Genomic DNA, 17,365 nt, shown 5'->3' with positions numbered 1-17,365 from the left:
AAACTGAACATTGTGCAGCGGTCTCTTGATCTTTGCCAGAGCTGTATTTATCGCTTATCTTTCCCTTTGTGTCGGCCGAGTTATGATGAATGCATTTAAGTAATTCTTCAGGTTATTGTGCCATGAGACAGTTCTGTGTCCTGTATACTCATCCATTGATTATTTCTCTGCTTTTTATAAGTATTTTATGGTTTTGGTAAACTCAAGATGTTTTGCTTAAATCATGTTATTTCTATTGGCTTTTCACGTTCGTGATGAGCGGCTGTGGTCCTTTTGCCACAAATCTTACTCCAATCCTCTACTGGCATAAGATTTGTGGTGTGCCTTGTTGTATTGACAGTTGTGTAACTCTTAAGGAATCGCGCACCTCGCTCCGCGCCGTCACAACACTGCAGTAAGAAAAGCCCGTGTTGATGAATTGCCGCATGAATATTCTTATTCACTGACAGTAAACAGAGATATTGAAAGTGGTGAAGGATTGATTAGAAAGTTACCGTACAATAATTCATGTAGTTTCATGACTGATGTGATCCATCAGAGAAGCGGCCGTACCCCGCAGCTCGTGAGACCGTAGTCTGGGGGTCCGTGTGTACGGTGGGCAGCATTGTTGCCTTTCTGCCTGTTTTTTGTTTTGTGTCTTTTTTTTTTTTTTTTTGTTCCTAAGCGCTGCCTGTTTTGTTTTCCGCTTTCTGGTGTTTTTCCCTGAAACTTGCGACTACTTAAGCTTATTGGTTATAAATACAGTAAAAGACAGGAGAAGACATTTTTTGACTCTTAAATCGCTTGCGCCATTTTCGATAATTTTTTGCACAAAAATGGTAACTAATACGCTAACAACACAAGGCAAAAAAAAAAATGACATAAAAAGTGACTTTTAAGAAAAACGCAATTGATGACCTCGTCCTACTCACACAGCTGAGGCGTTCGTGGCAATGTAAGAACAGAACTCCCATAAGCGAAAACAAAGATCTTTAACCAGATTGTAACAATCCTCCGTGTGTGAACAGAAACCGATCACGGCAAGCTTCAGCCTCATGAAGTAGAAAATAATGTTCTAATTCGCTGACAGCAACCAGAGATGAGGAATTCAGACACCCAGTATACATGTTTCATCTTATAATAGTGGAGGTGAGTGCGGGGTATATCTTTGCAATTCATTTTTATTGCATCTGTGTATCCAAAGTTTTTAAATGACACAAAATAGTAATAGTCTTGATTAAAAACCTCCGAACATTTAGTGTATACAGCTGCATTTATGTCTCATGGCTACATGCAAGCAGAATTCATGTGTAGCTTCCATCTGCTCCTGCGTGCTGCTCGATGCATACAAGGAGGTCCCCCTAGTGGAGTCTGCAGACAGGATCTTATGTATCTCTGTATACAAGGAGGTCCCCCTAGTGGAGTCTGCAGACAGGATCTTATGTATCTCTGTATACAGGGAGCTCCCCCTAGTGGTGTCTGCAGACAGGATCTTATGTATCTCTGTATACAGGGAGCTCCCCCTAGTGGTGTGTGCAGACAAGATCTTATCATGTATCTCTATACAGGGAGCTCCCCCTAGTGGTGTGTGCAGACAAGATCTTATCATGTATCTCTGTATACAGGGAGCTCCCCCTAGTGGTGACTGCAGACAGGATCTTATCATGTATCTCTGTATACAGGGAGCCCCCCCCCCAGTGGAGGCTGCAGACAGAATCTTATCATGTGTCTCTGTATACAGGGAGCTCCCCCTAGTGGTGTCTGCAGACAGGATCTTATCATGTATCTCTGTATACAGGGAGCCCCCCCCCCCCTTAGTGGAGGCTGCAGACAGGATCTTATCATGTGTCTCTGTATACAGGGAGCTCCCCCTAGTGGTGTCTGCAGACAGGATCTTATCATGTATCTCTGTATACAGGGAGCCCCCCCCTTAGTGGAGGCTGCAGACAGGATCTTATCATGTGTCTCTGTATACAGGGAGCTCCCCCTAGTGGAGGCTGCAGACAGGATCTTAGCATGTATCTCTGTATACAGGGAGCTCCCCCTAGTGGTGTGTGCAGACAGGATCTTATCATGTATCTCTGTATACAGGGAGCCCCCCCCTAGTGGAGGCTGCAGACAGGATCTTATCATGTGTCTCTGTATACAGGGAGCTGCCCCTAGTGGTGTGTGCAGACAGGATCTTATCATGTATCTCTGTATACAGGGAGCCCCCCCCCCCTATTGGAGGCTGCAGACAGGATCTTATCATGTGTCTCTGTATACAGGGAGCTCCCCCTAGTGGTGTGTGCAGACAGGATCTTATCATGTATCTCTGTATACAGGGAGCTCCCCCTAGCGGTGTCTGCAGACAGGATCTTATCATGTATCTCTGTATACAGGGAGCTCCCCCTAGTGGTGGCTGCAGACAGGATCTTATCATGTATCTCTATACAGGGAGCTCCCCCTAGTGATGGCTGCAGACAGGCTCTTATCATGTATCTCTGTATACAGGGAGCTCCCCTAGTGGTGGCTGCAGACAGGATCTTATGTATCTCTGTATACAGGGAGCTCCCCCTAGTGGTGGCTGCAGACAGGATCCTTATCATGTATCTCTGTATACAGGGAGCTCCCCCTAGTGGTGGCTGCAGACAGGATCTTATGTATCTCTGTATACAGGGAGCTCCCCCTAGTGGTGGCTGCAGACAGGATCTTATGTATCTCTGTATGCAGGGAGCTCCCCTAGTGGTGGCTGCAGACTGGATCTTATGTATCTCTGTATACAGGGAGCTCCCCCTAGTGGTGGCTGCAGACAGGATCCTTATCATGTATCTCTGTATACAGGGAGCTCCACCTAGTGGTGGCTGCAGACAGGACCTTATGTATCTCTGTATACGCTGATTTCTGTTTTTTCAATAAGGAGGACAGTAATAACCATGATACATCTGTCGGAGCTCTGTGTCTGGGGGTTCAGAATTCCTGTGATTTCTTTGCAGCACAATGTGACAATGATGATACATGTTAGACAAGTGTGAATACTTTCGCTCTATAAACCCTGTACGGCATATTGTCACGTGTGACCCACGGTCGGTGTCGGGTGCTTCTTGCTGCACCTCTGTGGTCGCTCCTGGGTCGCCCCACTTCTACAGTATCTTATCTCCTAGCACAGTATGGGTGGTTAGCAATCTGGAGTCTTTTTGCTCCTCTTTCGCAGAGACTGAGCCTCATCACTGACTGAATTGCTGATTGTTTCCAGTAAGTTTCCATTAACAGCAGGATGTGTCCCTGAAGCTTCCGGTCCCTGCTCCCCGTCACTATCTGTGTCGGGGATGAAGCCAGCGTTCTCCGCTATAATGGCGGGGTCATCATCATCACTCTGCTCCTCCGTGCACATCTCGTCCTCTGGGCGGAGGAGAGGGCTGTGCTGGGCGTCATCACAAGGTTCATACGTCGTCACCCCAGTACTCCTGTCCTCCGCTGGGTCCTCTGTGTAGTAACGATTATAATCTTCCATGAATTCCATCTGCTCGGCTATCTCTTCTGCCGAGGGCTGGTCCAGCAGCGAGGGGTCCACCAGAATTGTACTGGGTCTCTTCCTGCACTCGGACCTGTCGTAAACTGGATACGTCTCTTCTGGGTAACCTGTGACAAGAGGAAAACTTGACTGCAACATTGAAACAATGTCCAGAGTAGCGCTGCACAAGGACAGAAAGCTGCACTGCCCCCAATTATTGCATGATTAAAAGGGTCATCCACTACTTGGACAGCCCCTTCTGATTCCCTCGGTTTCCCCGTCAGTAAAACATCACTTATATTCCCTGACTGTGTGAGCACTGGCTCTCCCAGGGCTCAAGTGCCATTATGTCAGGCAATCCCTGCAGCCAATCAGCGGCTGCTTCGGACAAATCCGACATCCACAAAAAGTGAGAGTAGCAGCAGCTCCCAATTCCTTCGGATGCCAGTTATCTGACGCAGCGGAGAGTAAAGCAGCTGCTGATTGGCTGCAGGGATTGCCTGACACAATGGCCCAATAGCCCTGGGAGAGACGGTGCTGACGCCACCAGAGAGCCAGCAACGGAGAGGACTACAAGTGCTATTATTTTACTGAGGGGCTGTATGAGTAGTGCACAAGACCTTTAAAATCGGGGACTCGTTCCCATGGAGAAGAACACATTGCTTATCAGTGTCATGTCACTGGGGGGAACCACACTCCAATAGGCACAGTATAAGCTTCCAACCATTGTACCAATTCTCATATCCAGAACTAAAGCCTCATCGAGTGAAATGGATAAACAGAGAAAAACAGAAACCTGTCGGGGCCCCGCATCCCCTTTACCCGACAAAGGTAGATCAAGATTCCAGATCCGGGGCGCCATCCCCCAAAGTAAAACCAGTGCAGTCAATCTCCCAGTACAGAGACAAGTACAGTGTGTACGACTATTGGTGACTACACAATACACATGAAAACTATCACAGCTCATCCTCAAGTCCCCTCCAGAGCTGCAGTCGTTATTGTGGTATTACATCGTGTCTCATCCTCCAGTCACCACCAGAGCGGCACTTACTATAGATCCCAGTGACAAGTATGGAAAGCAAAGTATGGTTAATATTAATGATGACATGCTGACTGTTTCCACATTAACTCACCTTCCCATTCCTCCATGTACGGAGCCTCTTCGGCTTCTTGCTCTGGTGAGATGCCGTCCAGGATCTTTCCTTTCTTCATGACCCGAGTGATTTCCTTCAGTCTCTGTAGCAGTTGTTGCTCCTCGTCGTTACTGACATTATTCTCTCTGCAATAAATATAAGATTATAACCAAAGACATCGACAGCTGCACCCCGTCCCCCACACAGATTATAACCGAGGGCCCCATATGAATGCCAGGTTACAAAATCAGTTCCCAGAGCGGTTACCAAAAATGTCAGATCAGAAGAGCAAAAATTCAGGAGAGAAAATTAGTCACCCTCTGCAGTCTGGAATGGCTGATAACAGGGAGTAGTTTCCTGTCCTACTGTCTCCTCCCCAGTAATGGCTGATAACAGGGAGTAATAGATTGTAGTCTCCTGTCCTACAGTCTCCTCACCCAGTAATGGCTGATAACAGGGAGTAATAGATTGTAGTCTCCTGTCCTACAGTCTCCTCACCCAGTAACGGCTGATAACGAGAAGTAATAGATTGTAGTCTCCTGTCCTACAGTCTCCTCACCCAGTAACGGCTGATAACGAGAAGTAATAGATTGTAGTCTCCTGTCCTACAGTCTCCTCCCCCAGTAATGGCTGATAACAGGGAGTAATAGATTGTAGTCTCCTGTCCTACAGTCTCCTCACCCAGTAACGGCTGATAACGAGAAGTAATAGATTGTAGTCTCCTGTCCTACAGTCTCCTCCCCCAGTAATGGCTGATAACAGGGAGTAATAGATTGTAGTCTCCTGTCCTACAGTCTCCTCACCCAGTAACGGCTGATAACGAGAAGTAATAGATTGTAGTCTCCTGTCCTACAGTCTCCTCCCCCAGTAATGGCTGATAACAGGGAGTAATAGATTGTAGTCTCCTGTCCTACAGTCTCCTCCCCCAGTAATGGCTGATAACAGGGAGTAATAGATTGTAGTCTCCTGTCCTACAGTCTCCTCCCCCAGTAATGGCTGATAACAGGGAGTAATAGATTGTAGTCTCCTGTCCTACAGTCTCCTCCTCCAGTAATGGCTGATAACAGGGAGTAATAGATTGTAGTCTCCCGTCCTACAGTCTCCTCCCCCAGTAATGGCTGATAACAGGGAGTAATAGATTGTAGTCTCCCGTCCTACAGTCTCCTCACCCAGTAATGGCTGATAACGAGAAGTAATAGATTGTAGTCTCCTGTCCTACAGTCTCCTCCCCCAGTAATGGCTGATAACAGGGAGTAATAGATTGTAGTCTCCTGTCCTACAGTCTCCTCACCCAGTAATGGCTGATAACGAGAAGTAATAGATTGTAGTCTCCTGTCCTACAGTCTCCTCCCCCAGTAATGGCTGATAACAGGGAGTAATAGATTGTAGTCTCCTGTCCTACAGTCTCCTCCTCCAGTAATGGCTGATAACAGGGAGTAATAGATTGTAGTCTCCCGTCCTACAGTCTCCTCCCCCAGTAATGGCTGATAACAGGGAGTAATAGATTGTAGTCTCCTGTCCTACAGTCTCCTCACCCAGTAACGGCTGATAACGAGAAGTAATAGATTGTAGTCTCCTGTCCTACAGTCTCCTCCCCCAGTAATGGCTGATAACAGGGAGTAATAGATTGTAGTCTCCTGTCCTACAGTCTCCTCCTCCAGTAATGGCTGATAACAGGGAGTAATAGATTGTAGTCTCCTGTCCTACAGTCTCCTCCCCCAGTAATGGCTGATAACGGGGAGTAATAGATTGTAGTCTCCTGTCCTACAGTCTCCTCACCCAGTAACGGCTGATAACGAGAAGTAATAGATTGTAGTCTCCTGTCCTACAGTCTCCTCCCCCAGTAATGGCTGATAACGGGGAGTAATAGATTGTAGTCTCCTGTCCTACAGTCTCCTCCTCCAGTAATGGCTGATAACAGGGAGTAATAGATTGTAGTCTCCTGTCCTACAGTCTCCTCCTCCAGTAATGGCTGATAACGGGGAGTAATAGATTGTAGTCTCCTGTCCTACAGTCTCCTCCTCCAGTAATGGCTGATAACGGGGAGTAATAGATTGTAGTCTCCTGTCCTACAGTCTCCTCCTCCAGTAATGGCTGATAACAGGGAGTAATAGATTGTAGTCTCCTGTCCTACAGTCTCCTCCCCCAGTAATGGCTGATAATGGGGAGTAATAGATTGTAGTCTCCTGTCCTACAGTCTCCTCCTCCAGTAATGGCTGATAACGGGGAGTAATAGATTGTAGTCTCCTGTCCTACAGTCTCCTCCTCCAGTATTGGCTGATAACAGGGAGTAATAGATTGTAGTCTCCTGTCCTACAGTCTCCTCCTCCAGTAATGGCTGATAACAGGGAGTAATAGATTGTAGTCTCCTGTCCTACAGTCTCCTCCCCCAGTAATGGCTGATAACGGGGAGTAATAGATTGTAGTCTCCTGTCCTACAGTCTCCTCCCCAGTAATGGCTGATAACGGGGAGTAATAGATTGTAGCCTCCTGTCCTACAGTCTCCTCCCCCAGTAATGGCTGATAACGGGGAGTAATAGATTGTAGTCTCCTGTCCTACAGTCTCCTCCCCCAGTAATGGCTGATAACGGGGAGTAATAGATTGTAGTCTCCTGTCCTACAGTCTCCTCCCCAGTAATGGCTGATAACAGGGAGTAATAGATTGTAGTCTCCTGTACTACAGTCTCCTCCCCCAGTAATGGCTGATAACGGGGAGTAATAGATTGTAGTCTCCTGTCCTACAGTCTCCTCCCCCAGTAATGGCTGATAACGGGGAGTAATAGATTGTAGTCTCCTGTCCTACAGTCTCCTCCCCCAGTAATGGCTGATAACGGGGAGTAATAGATTGTAGTCTCCTGTCCTACAATCTCCTCCCCCAGTAATGGCTGATAACGGGGAGTAATAGATTGTAGTGTCCTGTCCTACAGTCTCCTCCCCCAGTAATGGCTGATAACGGGGAGTAATAGATTGTAGTCTCCTGTCCTACAGTCTCCTCCCCCAGTAATGGCTGATAACGGGGAGTAATAGATTGTAGTCTCCTGTCCTACAGTCTCCTCCCCCAGTAATGGCCGATAACGGGGAGTAATAGATTGTAGTCTCCTGTCCTACAGTCTCCTCCTCCAGTAATGGCTGATAACAGGGAGTAATAGATTGTAGTCTCCTGTCCTACAGTCTCCTCCCCCAGTAATGGCTGATAACGGGGAGTAATAGATTGTAGTCTCCTGTCCTACAATCTCCTCCCCCTGTAATGGCTGATAACAGGGAGTAATAGATTGTAGTCTCCTGTCCTACAGTCTCCTCCCCCAGTAATGGCTGATAACGGGGAGTAATAGATTGTAATCACATATAGTGATTGCCCAGATGTCCTGTTCTTTTTTCCCCTCCCCTTATGATACAATATATCCACTTGGAGTAAATAATAAATAAGGGCATAATGTCTCCACCCTCTGGTTTGCACATTATCCATTCCGTCCTCTTAGGTTCTGCTCTCCTGTACATGACCTCAGACTGGACATCAAATAACTGTAAAAAATGAGGATGAATGATCTCATGGAGATCATTATCCAACACTGCGGAGACACCATCACGTTTCTCAACGCAGTGATTCTAGAGCAATGCCCCCATCCCTTATGGGAAATATGTAAAAATATGCAAAACACAAGCCGCGGAGACACCATCACATGTTTCTCAACGCAAGCAATGACTAGCCAGGTCTTTCCCCGGGAAGGAACAACCACGGGAAGGGCAGTCTCCAATGAAGGAAGCCACCTATGCTAAAACATGGTATCCATCCATAGACGGCTGTTTCGGGGTATTACCCCTCATCAGTGTGGAGTAGGAAACTGGCCAGTAGGAGCAATGCCTAGTAGAAGACTGTGAAAAATGAGGATGAATGAACTCAGAGATCAACATCCAACACTGCGGAGACACCATCACATGTTTCTCAACATGTTCCTTCCCGGGGAGAGACCTGGCTAGTCATTGCTTGCGTTGAGAAATGTGATGGTGTCTCCGCGGCTTGTGTTTTGCATATCATATAACTGTAGACGGCTAGAAGCAGGAGATTTCTTGCTTTCCTGCAGCTCTGAACTCATTAGTATAGTCCTCATGGAAACTAAATAGCTAATGGAAAATTAAGCATTTTGACATCTGGATGTACAGTGGATTAAATAAGTATTTTGTCATGATCCAAGGTGGGTCTGACAGTTTAAATGGACAAAGTGAACTTTTTTCCTTTGGCTAGGTGCCAAAGTGGGTTGATTGCCCCCGGTGGCCAGTAGAATTATTATACGTGATGTCGTTCATTCTAAGTTGCCCAGTGGTGGTGAGTGGTATCGCACCTTAGTTTTCGGGTTAATGTGCACGCAATTACAAATCAGGTGTTAGGCTCTATAAAAGGGAGCCAGGTGGGTTCAGTCAGGGTTGGTGACATTGATTGTGTGTAAAGTCATTCACAAGGAAGCCTGGGTGAAAGAAGGAGCTGAACATGAGTCCTGCGCAGCCCAGCCAGAGGGGACGAGTGGCAGGTAGATGGTCTGCAAGAAGGGCTGGCATGGCGTGGTGCAGTCAGTTTATGGTGTCGGCAGGAGGTGCTTGCATGGCTTGGTGGAGTGACGACTATGGAGAGAGTTGCACTCAGCATGCGGGACTTGGTTGCTGAGAGCTGGACTCAAGCATGCTTGACTTTTTGGGCAGGAGCTGAACTCATCTTTGGGACTCTTACTGGACAGCTGCAATTGGTGGTGGACTCTGCTCCAAGGCTGCACTGTGATGGATCCGATTATGGTGATGGATCCGGGTGGAGGAGAAGATGCACGCAGGTGGTGGGCTCTGTTGCTAGGAGCGTACGCAACAGAGCAAAGTTAAGTGGTGTTTCCCCTGTTTTGTCATTTTTCCTCATGTGTTTTAGTGCAGTGGTGGGATTAGTTTCCGCACCGACCAATTCCCTAGTAAGGGTTTAGGTTCAGGGCAAGCTAGGGTTTTTAGGTTCCTATTGCGCGCCCGGTGCGGAACCGGCATAGGGAACGTTAGGAGTGCAGGGACACTGGCTCAGGGGAGTACAGGAGGTCTCCACTTCCCTATTCCGTATCGCAGGGCCCACCATTGTTAATGTTTCCCTTATTGTTTAAATTCGCCTTACTGGAGGCGGGGTTTCCAGACTTGTATATACGTGTAATGTCTAAATTCGCCAGTTGGAGGCGGTGTATCCAGCTGCATGTGTTTAAATTCGCTCCACTGGAGGCACTGTATCCAGGGTCACGTGCGTCACATGGGTTCGCCTTGCGGTACTCGCTGCGTCCAGACACGCCTGTGACCGTGACATATTTTAACCCTTGCTGATTTTGTAAGTTTGTCCACTGACAAATACATGAACAGTCTATAATTTTAAGGGACGGTTAATTTTAACATTGAGAGATAGAACATCAAAATAAAATCCAGAAAATCACATTGTATAAATTATCTAAATTTATTTGCATTTTGCAGTGGAAATAAGTATTTGATCCCCTACCAACCATTAAGAGTTCTGGCTCCTACTGACCAGTTAGACGCTCCTAATCAACGGTTATCTGCATTAAGGGCCTTACACATAGCGATCTTGCTACATGTGACACTTACCTCTGACCCCGCTGGATATCTCTGATCGCGCGAGAACATCCTGGGCTGTTTTCTTCTCGCTGGCGGGACGCTGGTGCATCCTGGGCCATTTTCTTCTGAATGGCGCCGATGAGCAACGCATGGATGCAGGCGGAAATCGTCATCGCTGCGTGTGACAGGTAAGTAGCGACCCTGACCGCTGCTGCGTCGTTGGTGAGATCTGCCTGTTTGGCAGCTCACTACCGACCATTTAGCGATGCACCAGCGTTCCTGACCGGGTCATATTGTTGTTGGGATCGCTGGTGCATCGCTAAATGTAACGGGACCTTTACAGACAGCTGTCTTACATTGTCACCTTAATAAAAGAATCCTGTCCACAGACTCAGTCAGTCAGAATCTATCCTCTACAACATGGGCAAGACCAAAGAGCTTTGTAAGGATGTCAGGGACAAGATCATAGATGTGCCCAAAGATGAAATGGGCTACAAAACCATAACTAAGATGCTGGGTGAGAAGGCGACAACTGCTGGTGCAATAGTAAGAAAATGGAAGAAATACAAAGTGACTGTCAATGGACATCGATCTGGGGCACCATGCAAAATCTCACCTCGTGGGGTATCCTTCATCATGAGGAAGGTGAGAAATCAGCCCAAAACTACACAGGGGAACTTGTTAATGATCTCAATGCAGCTGGGATCAGAGTCACCAAGAAAACCATTGGTAACACATTACACCATAAAGATTTACAATCCTGCAGTGCCCGCAAGGTCCCCCTGCTCAAGAAGGCACATGTGCAGCCCGTCTGAAGCTTCCCAATGAACACCTGGATGATTCTGTGAGTGATTGGGAGAAGGTGCTGTGGTCAGGAGGAAGAGAAATGCTGCCTATGACCCAAAGAACACAATCCCCACTGTCAAGCATGGAGGTAGAAATATGTTTTTGGGGTGTTTCTCTGCTAAGGGCACAGGACTACTCCACCGCATCAATGTGAGAATGGATGGAGTCGTGTACCGTAAAATCCTGAGTGACAACCTCCTTCCCTCCACCAGGACATTAAAAATGGGTCGTGGCTGGGTCTTCCAGCAAGACAATGACCCAAATCATACAGGGAAGGCAGCAAAGCAGTGGCTGAAAAAGAATTACATTAAGGTCATGGAGTGGCTAGCCAGTCTCCAGACCTTATTCCCACAGAAAACTTATGGAGGGAGTTGAAGCTCTGAGTGGCCAAGCGACAGCCTCAAAATCTTCATGCTTTAGAGATGATCTGTAAAGAGGAGTGGAGCAAAACTCCCCCTGACATGTGCGCAAACCTCATCATCAACTACAAGACACGTCTGACTGCTGAGCCTGCCAACAAGGGTTTTACCACCAAGTATTAAGTCTTGTTTGCCAGAGGGATCAAATACTTATTTCTCACTGCAAAATGCGAATAAGGGTATATAATTTATACAATGTGATTTTCTGGATTTTATTTTTGATGTTCTATCCCTCAATGTTAAATTTAACCGTCCCTTAAAATTATAGACCGTTCATGTCTGTCAGTGGACAAACTTACAAAATCACCAAGGGATCAAATACTAATTTTCCCTACTGTATTTTTTAAAAAAATGTTGCTGCACAGAGACGATCTGACAATGCTGCCCCTGCAGTGTCCTGTGCAAGGCTTGTGTCCGTCCATATGGAGGAGTGCAGCTGCTGCTGGAATTGATCTGAAAGGAGGATGAGTGAGAAATCTCTACGATTTCATTGACGGGGGCTCCCGTAATGATGGCGAGGCGGCCGCTCCTGTAATGATGGCGAGGTGGCCGCTCCTGCACCGATGGCGAGGTGGCCCCCCATAATGACGATGACATTTCTCCTCCCTGCGGTTCCTTCCTTCTCAGCAGTGGTGGCATCAGGACCTCTGTGCTCCCCAGGATAAATCACCCCAGTGCAGAGCGCTGTGTCAGAACATAATACGGAGCTCTGCACTGTGCGCCAACACCAGGCCTGATGAAGGAGATCCCCTGTGTCTGACCAGCAATCCACAAATATAAAGAATAGCCCCATGTCTAGTGATCATGGGCTCCTCACCTGTCGTTGTCGGGCCCCAGGCGGTGAATGATTTTCTCCATGGCATCTTCCGTCTCCTTCAGTTTATCCTGTAGCTGGCTGAGCTCGTAATCCGCTGAGAACAGAAGACGATACATTGTAACAATTAGACAGCTTCCATTATAACCCAGTGGGGTGTGGCTTGTGTAAGGAAGGCCCCACCCCTTTGTACGAAGAGATAATTGTAGCGGACAATCATTATATTACGTGGCACTCACTGATCTTCCTCTTCAGGTTCCCGTTAGCAGTGGGGACACTTTTGGGCTCAGTCTTCGCATTTCTGCCTTTAGACGAAAGCTGAAAATAATAACGACCCGAAAAGTGATAACAGAAAAAAAGAAGTCTCCAAGTGCACATAAATGATCCGCAAAGACCCAAAGTGAAATGTTCTGCAGATTATTACACCACTGACCGCTGTGCAGAACACAACAGAACCAAAGATATTCCTCACCTTGAAAAGTATGTAGAGGATATATAATAATATGCCAAATCCATAGATGGGTATGATCTGCCCCACCAGACTCTGCCGGCTGTTACTGCCTCCGCCACCAGCCTTCGCCTTAGACACCGCTTCAGATAAGTGGGATCGCGAAAAGCCCCCTCCCCTGCCCTCCACGGGCTTCCCATGAGGAACCGCAGAGGGAAAACGGCCAGGATTTCCTGCAGAGTCAATGAAGGAAGATTAGTGTAGTTAAAAGTAGAGATGTATGTCTCTGTACCGTGTTAGCCAGTAGATAGAAAAATATTCAGAATTGAGAGTCCTCAGTGGTTGATGCCTTTTAATGGCTAACTGAAAAGATGGTGACACATTGCAGCTTTCCAGACTCTTCAGGTCTCTTCATCAGGCAAAGACTAATACAACATCTGAAGAATCACATATTTATGCACAATACAGCACAGAAAAAATTTTCTGCATTTTTTCTGTGCTGTATTGTGCATAAATATGTGATTCTTCAGATGTTGTATTAGTCTATGCCTGATGAAGAGACCTGAAGAGTCATATACAGGAGATGTCCAGGTTATACCAGCTGTACATATATAATTATATACAGGAGATATCCAGGTTATAGCAGCTGTACATATGTAATTATATACAGGAGATATCTAGGTTATACCGGCTGTACATATATCATTATATACAGGAGATGCCCAGGTTATACCGGCTGTACATATATAATTATATACAGGAGATGCCCAGGTTATATCGGCTGTACATATATAATTATATACAGGAGATGCCCAGGTTATACCAGCTGTACATATATAATTATGTACAGGAGATGCCCAGGTTATACCAGCTGTACATATATAATTATATACAGGAGATGCCCAGGTTATACCGGCTGTACATATATAATTATATACAGGAGATGCCCAGGTCATACCGGCTCTACATATACAGTTATATACAGGAGATATCCAGGTTATAGCAGCTGTACATATATCATTATATACAGGAGATGCCCAGGTTATACCGGCTGTACATATAATTATATACAGGAGATGCCCAGGTCATACCGGCTCTACATATACAGTTATATACAGGAGATATCCAGGTTATAGCATCTGTACATATATCATTATATACAGGAGATACCCAGGTTATACCGGCTGTACATATATAATTATATACAGGAGATGCCCAGGTTATAGCATCTGTACATATATAATTATATACAGGAGATACCCAGGTTATACCGGCTGTACATATATAATTATATACAGGAGATGCCCAGGTTATATGTACAGCTGGTATAACCTGGGCATCTCCTGTATATAATTATATATGTACTGATGGTATAACCTGGGTATCTCCCGGTACCAGGGGCTTCCTCATAATACCTTGCAGTCCCGGGGGCTTCTCTATAATACCGTGCGGTCTCGGGGGCTTCTCTATAATACCGTGCGGTCTCGGGGGCTTCCCCATAGTACCGTGCGGTCTCGGGGACTTCCCCATAATACCGTGCGGTCTCGGGGGCTTCCCCATAGTACCGTGCGGTCTCGGGGACTTCCCCATAGTACCGTGCGGTCACGGGGGCTTCCCTATAATACCGTGCAGTCCCGGGGGCTTCCCCATAATACCGTGCGACCCCGGGGACTTATCTATAATACCGTACGGTCCCGGGGGCTTCTCTATAATACTGTGCGGACCCCGGGGGCTTCCCCATAGTACCGTGTGACCCCGGGGACTTATCTATAATACCGTGCGGTCCAGGGGGCTTCTCTATAATACTGTGCGGTCCCGGGGGCTTCTCTATAATACTGTGCGGTCCCTGGGGTTACCCCATTGAACCGTGCAGCCAAGCATGGACTAGCATAGCCTGTATAGCAGCTGAGGCAGGGAGTGATAGAGAATCTGGATAGTGAGGAGACGTCACAGCTCAGAAATAGAAAAAATTGAGAGAAACCAGAAAACACCGAATAAAGTCTCATTCCCTCATCAGTGTTTTATGCCCAAACCAGGAGAATCCCCAACACACCGGACAGGCGGCAATCTCTCAATTGAAGCTTTTTAGACTTCCCGTCTTGGTTTTGGCATAAAAACACTGATGTGAAACTGAGCAAATCCTGATGTGTGAATGCCGCCTGAACATCACAGATGGATGCAGTGGCTGCTCACTGCTGCCCTGTCACTCGGACATTACTAAGGCTGCGTCCGCCTGTAGGGGGCGCTGTCAGCACAGAATGGCTGCTGAAGCCAAGCACAGGCGCTCGGCACATCATGGCGGCCAATCATTAAAGTGCAGCTTCTCACCTGGTTGTTTCGCTCTCCCTTCCCCATCTTCTTTGATTGGCAGCTCTGACTTCATAGAGTGGAGAAGGAAAACAAGCCGGTGGGAATGGATAAATGATTAGTGGCGCCGAGAGCACGGAGCGCCTGGACTTGGTTTGCGCAGTCATTCTGGGCTGACGGCGTCCCTTGCACAGCTTGGGAAGTGTTCACTGCAGTCCTAGAAGACCTCAGAGTGTTGCACTCGTGTTTTCTGGGCTTGTGAGTAATGACAAATCAATTCTCTGCTTATTACACTTGGTGTGACAACTCCAAATTTCAAAGTATTCGCTCCTCTCGGACACATGTGGCTCCAGGAATCTCTATTCTTTGCTCAGGGTATTTAGGTATAGTGAGAAAAATGATTCCAAGCTATGGAGCCTGGAGAAGAGGGGCCACATGTAAGGCCCAGGACCCCCATCTCCGCACTGGCACGCTATCCCCCTGGATTAGGGACAGGGGTGTGGGATGTCTCTTCTATCATGCTCCCTCCCAGCCCACGACATGCAGAGCTGGCAGCTTACCCTCCGACTGCTGCAGTGATGGCTTCCCCCTGTTCAGGAAGGTTTTGGGTAGGAGCAGGGACACACACAGCACCAGGCCGGAGAACATGACCACCTTCTGGAGAGTGGATAAGGCCATTTTGGATCACAATTTCCTGGAGATCACTGCTGCAAAAGAGCTCTCCAGTGTCATAATAAACTGCTGCACCAATGGCTGCGCCTCTGCAGCCTGCGGACAATGCAACACGCAGTCCTATTGGCCAGCGATGCCAGCCGCCCTATTGGTCCATGCTCACTCCTGCCAGACCTGTATCCCCAGCATCTCTCCCTCCATGTGAACAGTCAGCGGAAACAATGTTACATGGCGAGAGCATGCAAGTGACATAGATGATACAATGTTACATAGATACAATATTACATAGATGATACAGTGCTACATAGATGATACAATGTTACATAGATACAATATTACATAGATGATACAGTGTTACATAGATACAATATTACATAGATGATACAGTGTTACATAGATACAATATTACATAGATGATACAGTGTTACATAGATACAATATTACATAGATGATACAGTGTTACATAGATACAATATTACATAGATGATACAGTGTTACATAGATACAATATTACATAGATGATACAGTGTTACATAGATACAATATTACATAGATGATACAGTGTTACATAGATACAATATTACATAGATGATACAGTGTTACATAGATGATACAATGTTACATACAGTGGGGCAAAAAAGTATTTAGTCAGTCAGCAATAGTGCAAGTTCCACCACTTAAAAAGATGAGAGGCGTCTGTAATTTACATCATAGGTAGACCTCAACTATGGGAGACAAACTGAGAAAAAAAAATCCAGAAAATCACATTGTCTTTTTTTTTTCATTTTATTTGCATATTATGGTGGAAAATAAGTATTTGGTCAGAAACAAGTAATCAAGATTTCTGCCTCTCACAGACCTGTAACTTCTTCTTTAAGAGTCTCCTCTTTCCTCCACTCATTACCTGTAGTAATGGCACCTGTTTAAACTTGTTATCAGTATAAAAAGACACCTGTGCACACCCTCAAACAGTCTGACTCCAAACTCCACTATGGTGAAGACCAAAGAGCTGTCAAAGGACACCAGAAACAAAATTGTAGCCCTGCACCAGGCTGGGAAGACTGAATCTGCAATAGCCAACCAGCTTGGAGTGAAGAAATCAACTGTGGGAGCAATAATTAGAAAATGGAAGACATACAAGACCACTGATAATCTCCCTCGATCTGGTGCTCCACACAAAATCCCACCCCGTGGGGTCAGAATGATCACAAGAACGGTGAGCAAAAATCCCAGAACCACGCGGGGGGACCTAGTGAATGAACTGCAGAGAGCTGGGACCAATGTAACAAGGCCTACCATAAGTAACACACTACGCCACCATGGACTCAGATCCTGCAGTGCCAGACGTGTCCCACTGCTTAAGCCTGTACATGTCCGGGCCCGTCTGAAGTTTGCTAGAGAGCATTTGGATGATCCAGAGGAGTTTTAGGAGAATGTCCTATGGTCTGATGAAACCAAACTGGAACTGTTTGGTAGAAACACAACTTGTCGTGTTTGGAGGAAAAAGAATACTGAGTTGCATCCATCAAACACCATACCTACTGTAAAGCATGGTGGTGGAAACATCATGCTTTGGGGCTGTTTCTCTGCAAAGGGGCCAGGACGACTGATCCGGGTACATGAAAGAATGAATGGGGCCATGTATCGTGAGATTTTGAGTGCAAACCT

At 46.6% G+C, this 17,365-nt stretch overlaps 1 protein-coding gene across 2 annotated transcripts; it reads right to left on the bottom strand.

Annotated features, from left to right (window-relative positions):
- Positions 1-1,142: 1,142 nt before the first annotated feature.
- Positions 1,143-15,847, bottom strand: RIC3 (RIC3 acetylcholine receptor chaperone). Of its 2 annotated transcripts, none has more exons than XM_073545213.1 (6): positions 15,586-15,847; positions 12,743-12,951; positions 12,510-12,588; positions 12,274-12,367; positions 4,606-4,751; positions 1,143-3,600 (listed from the first exon to the last, which is right to left on the bottom strand). In XM_073545213.1, the coding sequence occupies exons 1-6, from the start codon at positions 15,701-15,703 to the stop codon at positions 3,137-3,139; spliced, it is 1,110 nt and encodes a 369-aa protein (XP_073401314.1). In that variant the 5' UTR covers positions 15,704-15,847; the 3' UTR covers positions 1,143-3,136. The 2 variants fall into 2 exon arrangements, with proteins under 2 accessions (XP_073401314.1, XP_073401315.1); XM_073545214.1 differs by lacking the exon at positions 15,586-15,847 and adding an exon at positions 15,047-15,559.
- Positions 15,848-17,365: the final 1,518 nt, after the last annotated feature.

Source organism: Dendrobates tinctorius, unplaced genomic scaffold (genome assembly GCF_039654945.1).
Source record: "Dendrobates tinctorius isolate UK_male_01 unplaced genomic scaffold, ASM3965494v1 ptg000142l, whole genome shotgun sequence".
In the NCBI taxonomy this organism is placed as follows: Eukaryota; Metazoa; Chordata; class Amphibia; order Anura; family Dendrobatidae; genus Dendrobates; species Dendrobates tinctorius.
Note: the sequence above shows the minus strand (reverse complement) of the source record. Positions and strands in the feature narration are given on the sequence as shown.

Excerpts from the sequence above, each read along its gene's own strand:
- RIC3 (XM_073545213.1), bottom strand. The coding sequence starts at position 15,703 with ATGGCCTTATCCACTCTCCAGAAGGTGGTCATGTTCTCCGGCCTGGTG. Across the intron at positions 12,368-12,509 it reads GAACCTGAAGAGGAAGATCA|CGGATTACGAGCTCAGCCAG; the intron begins GTGAGTGCCACG and ends TTCTGTTCTCAG. Across the intron at positions 4,752-12,273 it reads CTGGGGCCCGACAACGACAG|AGAGAATAATGTCAGTAACG; the intron begins GTGAGGAGCCCA and ends TATTTATTGCAG.